This window comes from Equus caballus, chromosome 2 (genome assembly GCF_041296265.1).
Source record: "Equus caballus isolate H_3958 breed thoroughbred chromosome 2, TB-T2T, whole genome shotgun sequence".
NCBI classification, from domain to species: Eukaryota; Metazoa; Chordata; class Mammalia; order Perissodactyla; family Equidae; genus Equus; species Equus caballus.
In genome coordinates this window covers 81,701,915-81,714,600 of record NC_091685.1, presented here as the reverse complement: position 1 = coordinate 81,714,600, position 12,686 = coordinate 81,701,915, and the positions used below count along the sequence as shown (strand labels likewise).

The 12,686-nt window shown below is 39.0% G+C and overlaps 1 protein-coding gene and 1 long non-coding RNA gene across 12 annotated transcripts in view; one reads left to right on the top strand and one right to left on the bottom strand.

Moving 5' to 3' along the window:
* The window catches only part of LOC106782873 (uncharacterized), a 38,428-nt gene extending 33,942 nt beyond the window's left edge, over positions 1–4,486 (bottom strand). The window contains exon 1 of one of the 3 annotated variants that reach the window (XR_011436708.1): positions 4,195–4,486. This is a non-coding gene — a long non-coding RNA (uncharacterized lncRNA). The remainder of the gene's footprint in view (positions 1–4,194) is intronic. The other 2 variants (XR_011436709.1, XR_001380229.3) reach the window with 2 other exon arrangements.
* RXFP1 (relaxin family peptide receptor 1) overlaps positions 1–12,686 on the top strand; it is a 109,425-nt gene that overhangs the window by 9,202 nt on the left and 87,537 nt on the right. For 2 of the 9 annotated variants that reach the window (XM_070261443.1, XM_070261445.1), the window contains exon 2: positions 1,720–1,904. The exons of 3 other annotated variants lie outside the window; for them this stretch is intronic. In XM_070261443.1, coding sequence (XP_070117544.1) covers positions 1,832–1,904 — 73 coding nt within the window. In that variant the 5' untranslated portion in view covers positions 1,720–1,831. Of the gene's footprint in view, positions 1–1,411; positions 1,905–9,404; positions 9,478–12,686 lie in introns of those variants that run through there. 4 more of the 9 variants (XM_070261447.1, XM_070261449.1, XM_070261446.1 and 1 more) reach the window with 3 other exon arrangements.

The following is a 12,686-nucleotide window of genomic DNA, read 5'->3' as shown; positions in this document are numbered from 1 at the left end:
TTCCTCTAGGAGTTCACAGTCTAAGATAGATAGATATGAATAGACACAGGCTAGAATTATTAAATGAAAATGTGAACGGATAGGTCACGGCCAAGCATTTTATCATGATTATATCCCCTCAACGTTTTGCCTATGGTATAGCTATAATGAATGCCTGCACAGATAAATGAAGAAGGAATGAATGAATGCGGTACTGATCAAGAAGAACGGAACTTAATAAGGCAATGTATTATGGAGGAATCAAAGAAAGAATGGTGCTAAACGGTGCTGAATAAAAATAAATAGTGTTCACAGACAGAGAGTAGGCCTTCAGAGATAGAAGAAGAATTCAGTGAAATCACTCAGCAGTCTAAATATAGCTGCAGGCTGAGGAAGGAACTAAGGCATATGTGTGTTGGTGATGATGTTGGTGTAACCCTTATAAAGCCATTATACGCAATCCAGTCCCAGAATGTGTTCACAGGTAAAGGAACTCATCTAGAACAAGGGTATTCATAATCATTCATGCCACTCAAAAGATTTCATATAACGGAATAGTCCATTCTGCATGATCTACACAAGTCTCATTAAAGTTCCCTGCCCTCTCCTCTTCTCTATCGCTCTTCAATCCCCAAGACTCTGACTCTTTCATCCAGAAGAGTTCTCTCTCTTTGATCTCAAGCAGCATGGCCTCTTTATTTACCTCTTGTTTCTCCCATAACTCAGCCCTCACTCCTTTTGCGCTCTTGACACAACACCCTCCTCTGCTGCTCAGTCTTCTTGGGCACAAAGTTTTTTTCTATTCTGACTAATTTTTTCAAGGAGAATTCACCTCTCGGGTGTTGTCCTTTTTTTCCCCTCAGAAAGCACAGGTGAGGGAGGGATTCAGAGAAGAAGGTTAAGAAGGCAATGCCAGCATTCTCTGTCAAGAAATTTGAGAGTGGAAGGAAATGTTGTAAACTATTGCACACGCACACACACACTTTAATATTTTTGTCCCATCGTTAAGTATATCAAAACAAGGTACAGTATATAAAATAGAAATTTTCATATTTTTAGGCCACAAATCTCATGTTAAAAGATAAACTGAGGCATATTAAAAATTTTTAGAGTTGAGCAAAAATGCATTTGAACTGGGCAATGCTAAACCACGAGTGGTTGTGGGTGGGGTAGGGTGTGACATATAGAGAAAGTGCAAAAGCAAAGAAAGGAAATTATTTGGCTACAGCTTAAAGCCTGGTTGACTGTTTGTGATTAATTGTCATTAGCATTTTGATTTTGTAACCTTGAGGCATTTACAGGCTTAGATTTTTGTCTGATTATGTAACTCATCATGGCATTAGAGCCACCTCAGTCTAATGGCCACCTTGTTTAACTTAACACTCAGATGTGCAAAAACGAAATTTTATGTTTCCACGACTAAACTCAGAGCTCATGACTTGCCTAAAATGATAACACATTTAAATTTGCTAATTCAAAGTAGCTTGGTTTAAAAATCAGGCACTTCTTTAAAATGCAATCTTAATCACTTAAGGATTCTTACTTGCTCCACCTTCTGCCCAACAGCATCTAGGTTCATTGGCAGCTTCTGAAACATCAAAGTGGAGGGGCAGATAGAGAGATGAACATCTACCGTAACTCTGTCAGCTTCCCATGAGGTTTAGCTCATTCCGGTGGGTGTTTAACTCATTCCAGCACCTACCAAAGCGTGCAAATACTTCCATATTCTCCTGCACCCAGGGCCAGATAAGCCGTAAATTTCTCCCCCAAACAACAATGCCACTCTACATTGCCTGCTCAGAGCCAGCCTTCTCTGGAGAGCAGAGGAAACCCTCCTCACCTGGGAGCCAAGATGGATTTGGAGCTGACTCAGACCCTGTCTCTACCTCACCGCTCGACCATAGCTATCTGGCCCCCCACATCAGGTAAGCCACGTGGCTTCTGCTAGAGACTTGCCCTTTCCTAGGGCTACATATTAGGATTTGAGACGAGAATTAACTCTGCTTCCGCAACCTCCCAAACTCTCTTGGTGATTCTGCTTCCTCCATTCCCCTTAGGAGTTTTAGATTCCAAAGAGAATGTTTCATTCTCATTTATCTCTCACCAAGTTCAGGAAAACCGCTGTGAGAGCATCACATGTGCTTACCCCTCTCTACAGGTTGTGGAAAGACTCGGTGCTCTGTGTCCTTCCATATTTGCTCTTGCTATTCAAAGCCAAGACGATGGAACTCAAAACAAAAAGAAAAAATGTTCTCTCTCTCGAGCGTCTGGCTTTTGCAGTTGAAAGCCATGACTTTTAAGCTTTGGGACTCAGGCAAGAATCTGAATATTCTAGAAAAGTTTTTTTGTGCTCTACCCTCCCTGGGTAATAAAGCACAGTCAAACGGCCTAGTTATAGTGGTGAAAGGGTAAAAAAGGGATAACTAGGAAGGAAGTATATTTGGATATGCAATCCACCTTCAATATCTGCACGTTCCAAATCTGCAGAGTCAACCAACTGCGGATTGTGTAATACTGTGTTTAGGATTCGCAGTTTGTTAAGTCAGAGGATACAAAGGGCCAACAAAGGGACTTGAGCATCTGTAGATTTTGGTGTCCACGGCGGGTCCTGGAACCAACTGAGGGAGGACTGTATCATAAAATCATGAAGCATTTGGTGAGCAGGAATTATGAACTCAAAGACTCAGTAATTTGAAATAATAATTATAATGAAGTACCTTAGTCAAATAATAACTTGAGAATTTCCAGAATGCTTAACATCAAATATTCAGCCGTATTCCCCAAGAGTGTTAAGTGGACATGAGTGAATACACATGTTTACCCTCACTTTCAAGAAACTTCAAAAAGAAAATCAGAATTTTCAAAACTTACAAAATGGTGGATAGTGTTATTCACTTTATCGAAGGAGTATCTTCATTCAGGAGTTTCTTTTAAGTCACACAAAAATGTGCCCACCCTCTTTGGATTCCAACTCAAATATCATAACACAACGTCCTACACTCTTTCCAGCACCATTTCCTCCCACTCTTCTATTTCTAATTCCCAAATTGGTTGCTCTTATTTCACTTCCACCTCCCTCTTGTGTAATTTTATTTTTACTTTCTTTTCCTTACCTTTTACTATATGCTTTCTTTTCCTGTTGTTCCTATCAACACTAATCACAATATTGTATACGAAAACACCAAAATATAAAAGCATTATTCAAATTGCAAAAAAAATCGCAAATCATTGTGTTTATCTGTCAAATTTCTTCCACAAATTTTTTCTAATGGAATGTCTAAAACAATAGAGTCTGTAACGAATATTAGGAAGGAGCAAAGAGTAGTCTGACGTGGTGCTCTCATCCTACTTAGAACCTGCAGATCACAAACACTCTTCTCTAATTAGTCCCCAGGAACCTACCCTATTTTTAAATTCATTCTGGAGAAATTGTTGCAAATTTTTAATATATATTATAATGTGCTTTATTTTGTGTTCTTAGATACACACACATGCTAGGTCAAAGTAACCATATTCTGAATGTTAACATGAATTAGTTAGAGTGCTAAAGTTGTAATTAGACTCAGTTATGTCACTGAAGTTCTGGTTAGATGATAAATACTTGAAAGTGCTGTCTAATTAAATCCTCACCCGGACCTGGAACACTCATGTGTTCTCACTCTCCTGATAAGGACTGTCTCAGAGAGATTTAAGAATCTGCCAAAATCACAGCCTTCTAAATGCTTAATCCAGGACTTGAACTAAAGTTCATCTGACACCCAAGTCTGAGTTCTTTCCACTCACCATACCAACACCAAAGTCATGATGCCTCATTATAAGTATTATCTCTCATTTTATAGGGCAAATATTCTTATTTCCATTTACAGATGAGCAAACTACCCAAGCAAGTTGAACTCAATTCAGATCTACCACTCTTGCTTCCCAGGGAAAGAAGAGAAGGCACCGCAGGAACAGGGAGCATGTGGGCAAAGCCACAGAAACAGGAGAGGGCCTGGCGGGTTTAGGAAATGATAAGACATTCAGCGTGGTTTAAGAGTAGGACTGAAAGAAATGCTTGAAGAGAAAGAGAAGATCATTGGAACCAGATCATGAAGTCTTTGTAAGCCACACTCAAGAATGTCCTTCAGACGACAGAAAATAAGTAATCGGAATGGCGGTTTCTCACAGAATGACATAAAGAGATTTATTTCTTAGGAAGTAACTCTGGAAACTTACCAAAAATGGAGTAGAGAGTGAGGACCTGAAAGCGAGGCCTAAAGAAGGAATGACCATTGCACCCGAGTCCCTGCAGAGGCAGAGATTCTGACCAAGTCAGCTGCTGCTCTTTACATTGTTTTCCTAGGACCTTAATACATTTCTAATATATTTTCTCCCTGACTTGTACTTATGAAGTACACAAAATATGTGTGGAAGACAATACAAAGCTTTTGTTTAATACCCTGAATATAATCAGACTGGCTTTTTTGACATTACACTGCACAAATATCCAACTGTTATCTCCACTTATTCTAAAAGAGTCTTTTGATCTACTCTGTGCCTGTACTTTCCAGGCTTCCTATTTCTCTTATGTTGTTTTCTAACTCATTCTTTCTTTAACTGTGTAAAGCTTTCTGATCCGATTTGCAAACAGGCAAAAGATTAAACATAAAACATTGTTCATGAAGGCGCATACTATAGCGAACAATAGGTGGACAAAGTGTTTATAGACACGGTCATTTGAATCAAATGAAAGGTCCTGACTATCTAGGAGTACAATCTGTACTCCTTAATCAATGAGTAACTTGGCAACACAAGGCTCTTACTAAGAAAACGTCAAAATTGAGAGATTTTACTCAGCAACTGTAAACTGCAACAACTTTTCACAACAGTGGAAAAACAGCACATATATAAATAATTTAAAATAATGTGTTCATAGGGCCAACGCATAATATCTACAAGAATATAACTTTACTCTCTCTGTTTTAATACGTTTACATTTTAATCAGTAACGTGACCCATGATCAGTTTTATGCACAGTGTACATTCATTACTCTATTTCTTGGAGCTCCTTTATGAAGGGCACAATAAGAGTAAAATGAAATGGTCTGAAAATTTAAGGTGCATCTCTGAAAATACGTCAGCACATTTTTAGTCTCCCTAAAAATTGCAGAACTGTGTTCATGCTATCTAAAAAAATAGCTTGCCCAGGGCCAAGCCAGTGGAGTAGTGGCTACACACTGCTCATCAAGCCATGCTGTGGCAGGCGGCCCACATATAAAATAGAGGAAGATGGGCACGGACGTTAGCTGAGGGCCAATCTTCCTCAGCAAAAAGAGGGTTGGTGATGGGTGTTAGCTCAGGGTTAATCCTCCTCAGAAATTTTTTTAAATTTTTAAAATAAATAAATAAAACAGCTTGCCCAGAACATCTTTAAAATAAGAATACATTATATTATTTTTGCAGGTAATTGTTAACTCAAGTATTGAACTAAAAGAGATACATGATTGAAAATGGGCTCTTTTAAAAAATACTGTATACATTCTAATGTATTGGCTAATGGCTTCCAACATGATTAGAAATGTTATAACTACAGTCACAAAAAAACTAAAAAATAGGTTCAGTACATTTATGAAAAGACAAGTGATTCCCCTACAGCTGGACTAAGTTATGTTCTTCCACTGGATGAATTACTTTCTAGTGTAAATTAAATGCACATTTGGAAACTGTGTGAACTCTTTAAAAATAGTGCAGTCAGAAAGTCATATACATTCTGGAGTTGCAATATTGGTGTACTAAATAGGGGTTACACTGGTGGGCTGAAAGAATTCTGTACGTATAGAATGCCCAAAGTTTTCCCAAAAAGGCAAATTTCATGCCAATTTGTCAATTTATGGAAACCTCGCTAATCTAGGGAAATAGGCTTTTATTCACTTGACTAATACAGATGTATATTCTAGATTCTAAATCTAAAATCCAACCTCTTTTTAGGATTTTTTACTATCATTTGATGACAAAATACAGCTATGGTAAATACAGTATTATTCCCCCACTAGCATTACTGAAGAGCTGGTCTTAATTTCAAACAGTTCCTTTTTTTATCTCTTTTTTCCCTTAATTTTCTCTTCCTCTCATCCTTTCCTCCCCTTGCCCCCAAAAAACCACTGAATCACCTTAGTCTAGTTGTTCTGTAGACAAAATTTGCGGTCTCTGGAGTTGCTATGAGTCTGATAAAGGGCTTCTGTCCTTTCAGGAAACAAAGACTCGGTGGCTGACTACACTGGGATCAGGCCTAGGATGCCTTTGGGGGATATTTATAGAAATTTTGGCCCCTAACTAGCTGAAGCCAGAGTCTGGAGAGAAGAGCCCCATGCCATAGCCAATAATGAGATCTTCACAGCACCACCACATAAAAATCCTATTTTAAATGTTCCAACACATGGACAGTTATTCATTCTCCATTTCCTTCAACTGATATTTTCTTTGGTTCCTATGCCTAGCACCAGTGCAGCCTACACCAATCAGAAATCAATGGTGGACAAAACAAGACAGATCCCTCACCTACAGCAATTTACATCCTGGTGGAGGTATTCAAATAACAATAAAAGTAAACTAATAAATAAAATGTCTCTGATAGTAATAAGTGTTGTGAAGAAGAAAAAAAAGAACGATGTAATAAGATAGTAACTAGAAAAGAATGTGGAGGGACTTTAGAGTGATCCCAGTCTCTCTCAGGGAGGACTCTCAGCTCTCCCTATGCTGAGACCTGAATAATGAGGAACAGCCCTCCATGACCCGGGGGAAGAAACATGCAGGCATTCAGGTGGATGAAACAGCTAACTCAAAGACCCTAAAGTAGGACCAAACTCAGCTCATCCAGAGGATGGTCAGTGTGGCTCCAATTAAGTGAGGCAGGAAATGTGGAAAGAAACCAAGTCAGTGAACAGGAGCAGCTCGTTCATGTGAGGTCAAAAGGTAAGGGTAAAAAGTTTGGATTTTATTCTAAGAACAAGAGAATGAAGATAGAAAATTTCAGAGGACATTTTCATGATCTAATTTATTTTTGAAAGATCTCTCTGGCTGCTGTTTGGAAAACAATTTGAAGAGGCAAGTGTGGAAGCAGGAAGTCTAAGTGAGAGACAATTGCAGCTAAGAAATGACAGTGGCCGACTTGGGGAAAGAAGCAGTGATGAGAAGTTGACACACTCAGGATAACTATAGAGAAAAAGTCACCAGCCCTTGCTGAAGGATCTCAGATGGGAGGTGAGGGGCAAAGAGAAAGAGAATCCTTTATCCCTAAAAGAATGACAGGATGCAAAAGGAATTATAAGAGTCAAAGAGAAGCTAAAGGAATTTTGTTTTAAAGGAGAGGCGAATACGTAGAAAAATGGTCATCTAATCTATGACTTCTTTGCTTAATAATTCAATTCCGGAGGAATGGTGCTTCCTGTTACCTGCCACAGATAAGCATCCAACCCATTTACTGGTCTAATGACCAGGGTACAGAGGGGCAGATCAGCCGGCAGCCACGCAGAGTCAGCCCAGGTGACAACAGCAATAACAGAGTATGACCAAAGAGGAGAGAATGAATCCTTCCTCACTGCTTAACTGGGTGACCTGAATTAGCAACCGCCTCTTATCACAGGCTTCACTCTTAATTTGAGATGGCAGCATGGACAGGAAGTCAGCAGTTAGCAACACAAACTAACCCACGGGTGGCTGTGTTCTTTAGAACTCAATCCTGAAAGGTTATTGAGGGAGGTGCTCTGCAAAAGATTAAGAAGATCATTAACTAGCTGCTGGCAGACATTTACAAGAAAAGAAGGACATAAGCAATATTTACTTGGTATCAGAGAGGGTCTTAGCGTCAAAGTGGACCACATGTGACTCTTGGTGTCTCCGCCAATATTCAGCCCATGGTGCTTACAATTTCCTGGATTGATGATTGACTGGATGGTATAGATTCTATTAAATTTATTTTTAGCACAGTTGTTAGTTACGATAGAAATAATCTGGAAAATTAAGACCAATGGATTTAGAATGAAAGGAAATTCCCAATTAGTCTGTGACTGCTGTGAAAGGCGGTGAGGGACTCTTTCCCATCTGTTAGCTTCATCTAATCGCACCAAAAAACGGGAGAGGGAGATATACTCATCCCTATGTTCTAGAAGAGGAAGCTAAGAAGCTACAAAACCTGCACAGAGACCACAATGACACAACTGGGGACTTCTAAGTGCCTGGAAGCAGCCACACTTAGCCTGTACTCTGAACCTGCAGTGCAGGTGTGTGGAGCATGCCTTTTGGGGACTGCTGTTGTGTGAGGCTGTGGTAATTCCAAGAAAAGGCAAAAGCAGGAAAATGCAGCATTCAGATTTAAATAAGCCTCTTTGATTTTACTGAATAATAAGTAGGTACATGGAAAAGCATTAAAATTAAGCCGGTGGTAGATGTTATTAACAAAACAATAGCCACCTCAGGAATTCTTAAAAAGAAGCAGTGACCCCTTGGCCTGTGTCTTGCAGACTAGCAGTCAGCCAACAGTCACTGCCCTGAGCTGCCCTTCATGACGTTCAGAGTCCTGTTTATTGTCTTTTCCCCCCTGAAAGGTAATATCCTCACTGTGCATCATGAAACATCTATGTCACATCCAAGAAAACCTTGTCCAATTCTCACAGCCTGTAAATGCCTTTGAAATTATCTTTTGGGCTAAAGATGGGGGAAAAAAATCATAGATTTCAAGTCATAAACACACAAATGATATGGAATGATATATCTTATGAATAATATTTCTGGCATTTAAATTTCTTTGTGTCTCACATTCATAATTCTCAGAAATCTTAAAGCACACATACATTACACACACACACACACACACACACGCAAGTATATGGTGTCCAGGTAATTTCACACTTACTCAAAACTTGTGTGGATACATGCCCAGATACCACGCAGAGGGAGTTAAATATTCTTCAAATAATAAAAATTTTAAAACCTGGAAACTTTACAAACTGTTTCAGCTACAATAAGTTAAAAAGATTAAAATATTTTCCAAGCTTATTTTTTTAAATATAATATTCTGAAAAATTTCAAACCTACAAAAATGTTCCAAAAGTAGTACAATGAACACTCATGTAGCTTTTACCCGGATTCACCCATTGTTAACATTTTCCCACATTTACTTTCTAGCTCTCACCAAACATACATACACACATACTTTTTCTTGCTGGATGATTTGAGAGTAAGTTGCAGACGTCATGACCCTTCACTCCTAAGTACTTCAGCCTGTGTCTGCTAAAAATTACATTCTCTTAGCCCCCATACGATTACTAAATTTAGGAAATTTAACATTGATAAAATAAAGACTATCTAATATAAAATCCATATTCATATTTCATCAATTGTCCTAATTACGTCCTTTATAGAAAAAAATTATTTTTTTTTCAATCCAGGCTCCAATCCAGGATCACACCTTTCATTCAGCAGCTACAGCTCTCTAGCCTCCTTTAATCTGAAGACAGTGACGTGAGTTTTGAAGAATGTGGGCCAGTTGTTCTGTAGAATGTTCCTCAGTTTGGGTTTGTCTGCTCCAAGAATACTTTTTTACATATATCTAAAAGTACACCTTTTGCAAACACAAGACTGTTACAAAAGTTGTCATCGAAATGTGCTAGAAGAAAGCTACATGCTGTGTTTGGGGGCTAGTCTCCTGTTAAGGTGTCACGTCATAGTTGCATCAATTTTTCTTTAAAATTATGATTCACAGGACTTCCTGTTTTCACATTTCATTTGTTCTTCTAATTGTTCTCAGCCATTCTTCAAGCAAAAACATCAGAGTAATCTATCTTAACTTTCAAAATCATTTTCAAAGCCTTAACCCTACACCCACAGCTTGCCTTCACCTTTTGGCAATCATTTTCAGGGTTTCTTTACCTAGATACACTCATAGATCTGATGTTCACCTCCAGGGTAGGGTATCTGTTGCTATTTTTATCAATCCTCTCTGTATCAATTAGAAATGCATTCTAGATGCAACAAAGAGAAAGACCAAGCAACAGTGGCTTAAAGAAATAAGAATTTCCTTTTCTCACATAAACACAGTCCACAAGTAAGCGCTTGCTGGCATCACATCAGCTGTTCAGCCTTGCCAAGCTCCTAGGCTCTTTCCATCTTTCCACTCCACCATCCTTTGTGCATTTATTATGTTAAATGCTTATCTCCTAATGCATGGAAAGATGGCTACTGTAGCTCCAGGCATTAAGTCCATGTTTAAAGCAGGAAGACAGGGAAGAAGGGCATGAAGCTCTATCTTTCCCCTTTCATCAGGAAAGCAATGGTTTTTCCAGAAATTCCCCAAGAAGACTTCCACTTCGTAGATCAAATTATCTGAATTTGATCACATAGCCATGCCTAACTGCCAAGGCAGTGGGAAAGTGGGAAACAGAAGTACCATTATTGTTGAGACCGGTCCTCTCATCCTCCGGTACTGAACACATTATCACCACAAACAAAATGGGGATTCCATTATTAGAGGGAAAAGGGGAAATGGATAATGGATGGGCAACTAAATGTCTATGACATTTGACGTTGTGGGGAAATATCTTGGAACACCCAGGACAACACAAATATAAAATAGTCTGATGAAGCAGCATCTCATCCTTGTACTGAAAGATTTCAACAGAGGGACAGATACCCAGAACAGAAGTGGTCAGAGAGAAAGTCAGTTCGAAGATATAATAGACCTTGATCTTGAAAGGTAACAAGTGAAAAAGAATATATGCAGGGACACTGCCATAAGCCAAAAAAGAGATGCAGAAGTATGAAGGATTTTTCAGGGGCTCATGAACAGGTTGTTACGGGGAGACTAGCAGAGGCACGATGGTTAAGAACACATGTTCTGAAATCAGATGGACCTGGGCCTGAATCTCAGTTCTGCCACTTACTGGTTCTGGGATCCCCAAGGAGTTTACTCCTCTAAGCCTTACCTTCTAAACTGTAAAATTACAATAGTATTAATAATTATTTAATGTTATGAGGATGAAATGAAATAAGGCACGTAAAGTGCTTGGCCTAGTGCCTAAAGTATAGTCAGTGCTCAAAAATGTAAAAGAAAAACTACTGATCAGAGTGAAATGTTAATGTAACATACTCTTAGGTTTAAAAAAGCAAGTTGAGACCTTTGGGGATGCTTTGACTGTAAGGCTAAAGTGTAATCAAAAGGAAGTCATCAAAAATGTATTACCCAGACGTGAGATAATACAGATTAGAATCACAGTTGAGACAATAAGAATGGAAGTGAGGTGCTGGATGGAAGAGCTATTAAGAAGAAATACAATCGTCCTTGATTTCGGATCTTTATTTCTTGCCTACACTGCCAGCATAATCAATGAAACCAACTGTTATCACACTAGTGAGTAGGAATAAAATGGGGTGGTTGGATAGTCAAGAAAAGAGTTTTGTCATAGTTTAAGACATTTGCTGGAAACATATAAATACAAAATTTAGAAATTTTGGCTACTGTCTGTGTTGGGAAATATGTGCATTCATTCAAGAAATGCATACTGAATGCTTATTGTGACAAAATACTAAGCCCTAAGCAACGTTTGTAATAACATCTCACCCAACTGAAGATCACCTGTCCTAGAACCTCGAAGGCTTTGATTCTTGAAAGCCCAGACATTAAAAAAAGAAAAAAATCTTATGCTTTCTCAGGCCCTCATTCGTAGCTCATTTGCTCACTCTTTGCACAGAAGTCTGCCAAGTCTGAAGAGCTGCACTTAGCTACAGCAGAGAAAAGTAATGAATTAGAAATGGTAATTAGAATACTGAGACTACAGAGGCAGACAAATTAATGATAGTCAAAGTGACAGCTAGTGAAGAACAGTGAAGTGACACTATAAAATGTTGACAGAACTCCAAAAGCACAGGAGTCTGTGGTCAAATTTATAGGGCACGAGTCCCGTCGAAAGGCCCTGAAGGCATCACTGTCTGTTCAACCTGATGACCCACATTCACACAGGAAGATTAATAGTATTGTATTCAATAGATTTCCAAAACTTTAGAAGTAATACTAAACAGAAAAATTAAGTCAGAGACACAAGTATAAAATTTCTTTTGGCAAGCTTTCCTAAAAAGAGGAGACAAGAAGTGGGGTTGTAACTGGTGTGGGAAATGAAATTCTTTTTTGTTTGTTTGTTTTCTTCTTTTTAAAAGGGAGACATAACAGCATGTTTTCGGGCTGTCAGGAATGACCCAGGAAAGAGGCAAAAATTGACGGTGCTAAGAGAGAAGGGAGAATCATGGGAATGTGTCCTGAGTAGGAGAAAGGGGATGGAACCTGGAGCTCAAGTGAAGCAGTGACAGTAGACAGGAGCAGAGCCACCTCATCCATCACAAAGGCCAGGAGGCAGAGCATGTGAGGGTGGTCTGTAGGGAGATGCAGTAGGGGGATTTGTGACACTCCTCTGATGACCTCAGCGTTATCACTGAAATAGGAAGATGGGAGTGGAAGTGCTGGAGATTGGAGGAAAGAATGAAAAAAATAATCATCTAGGAGACTAGGAGAGTAAATGGAAGAGGGAACAACTGCTGAGCAGCATTTTGGTCCTGATTTGAAATGGATCATATATTTTTCTCCTGCCAAGTTTAGCCACACAAGTGCAAATCCGGGAAAAACGGAGTTGGATGTCACTGAGTGTGGCTTTGCCATAAAAGCACATCTGAAAAGGATAAGT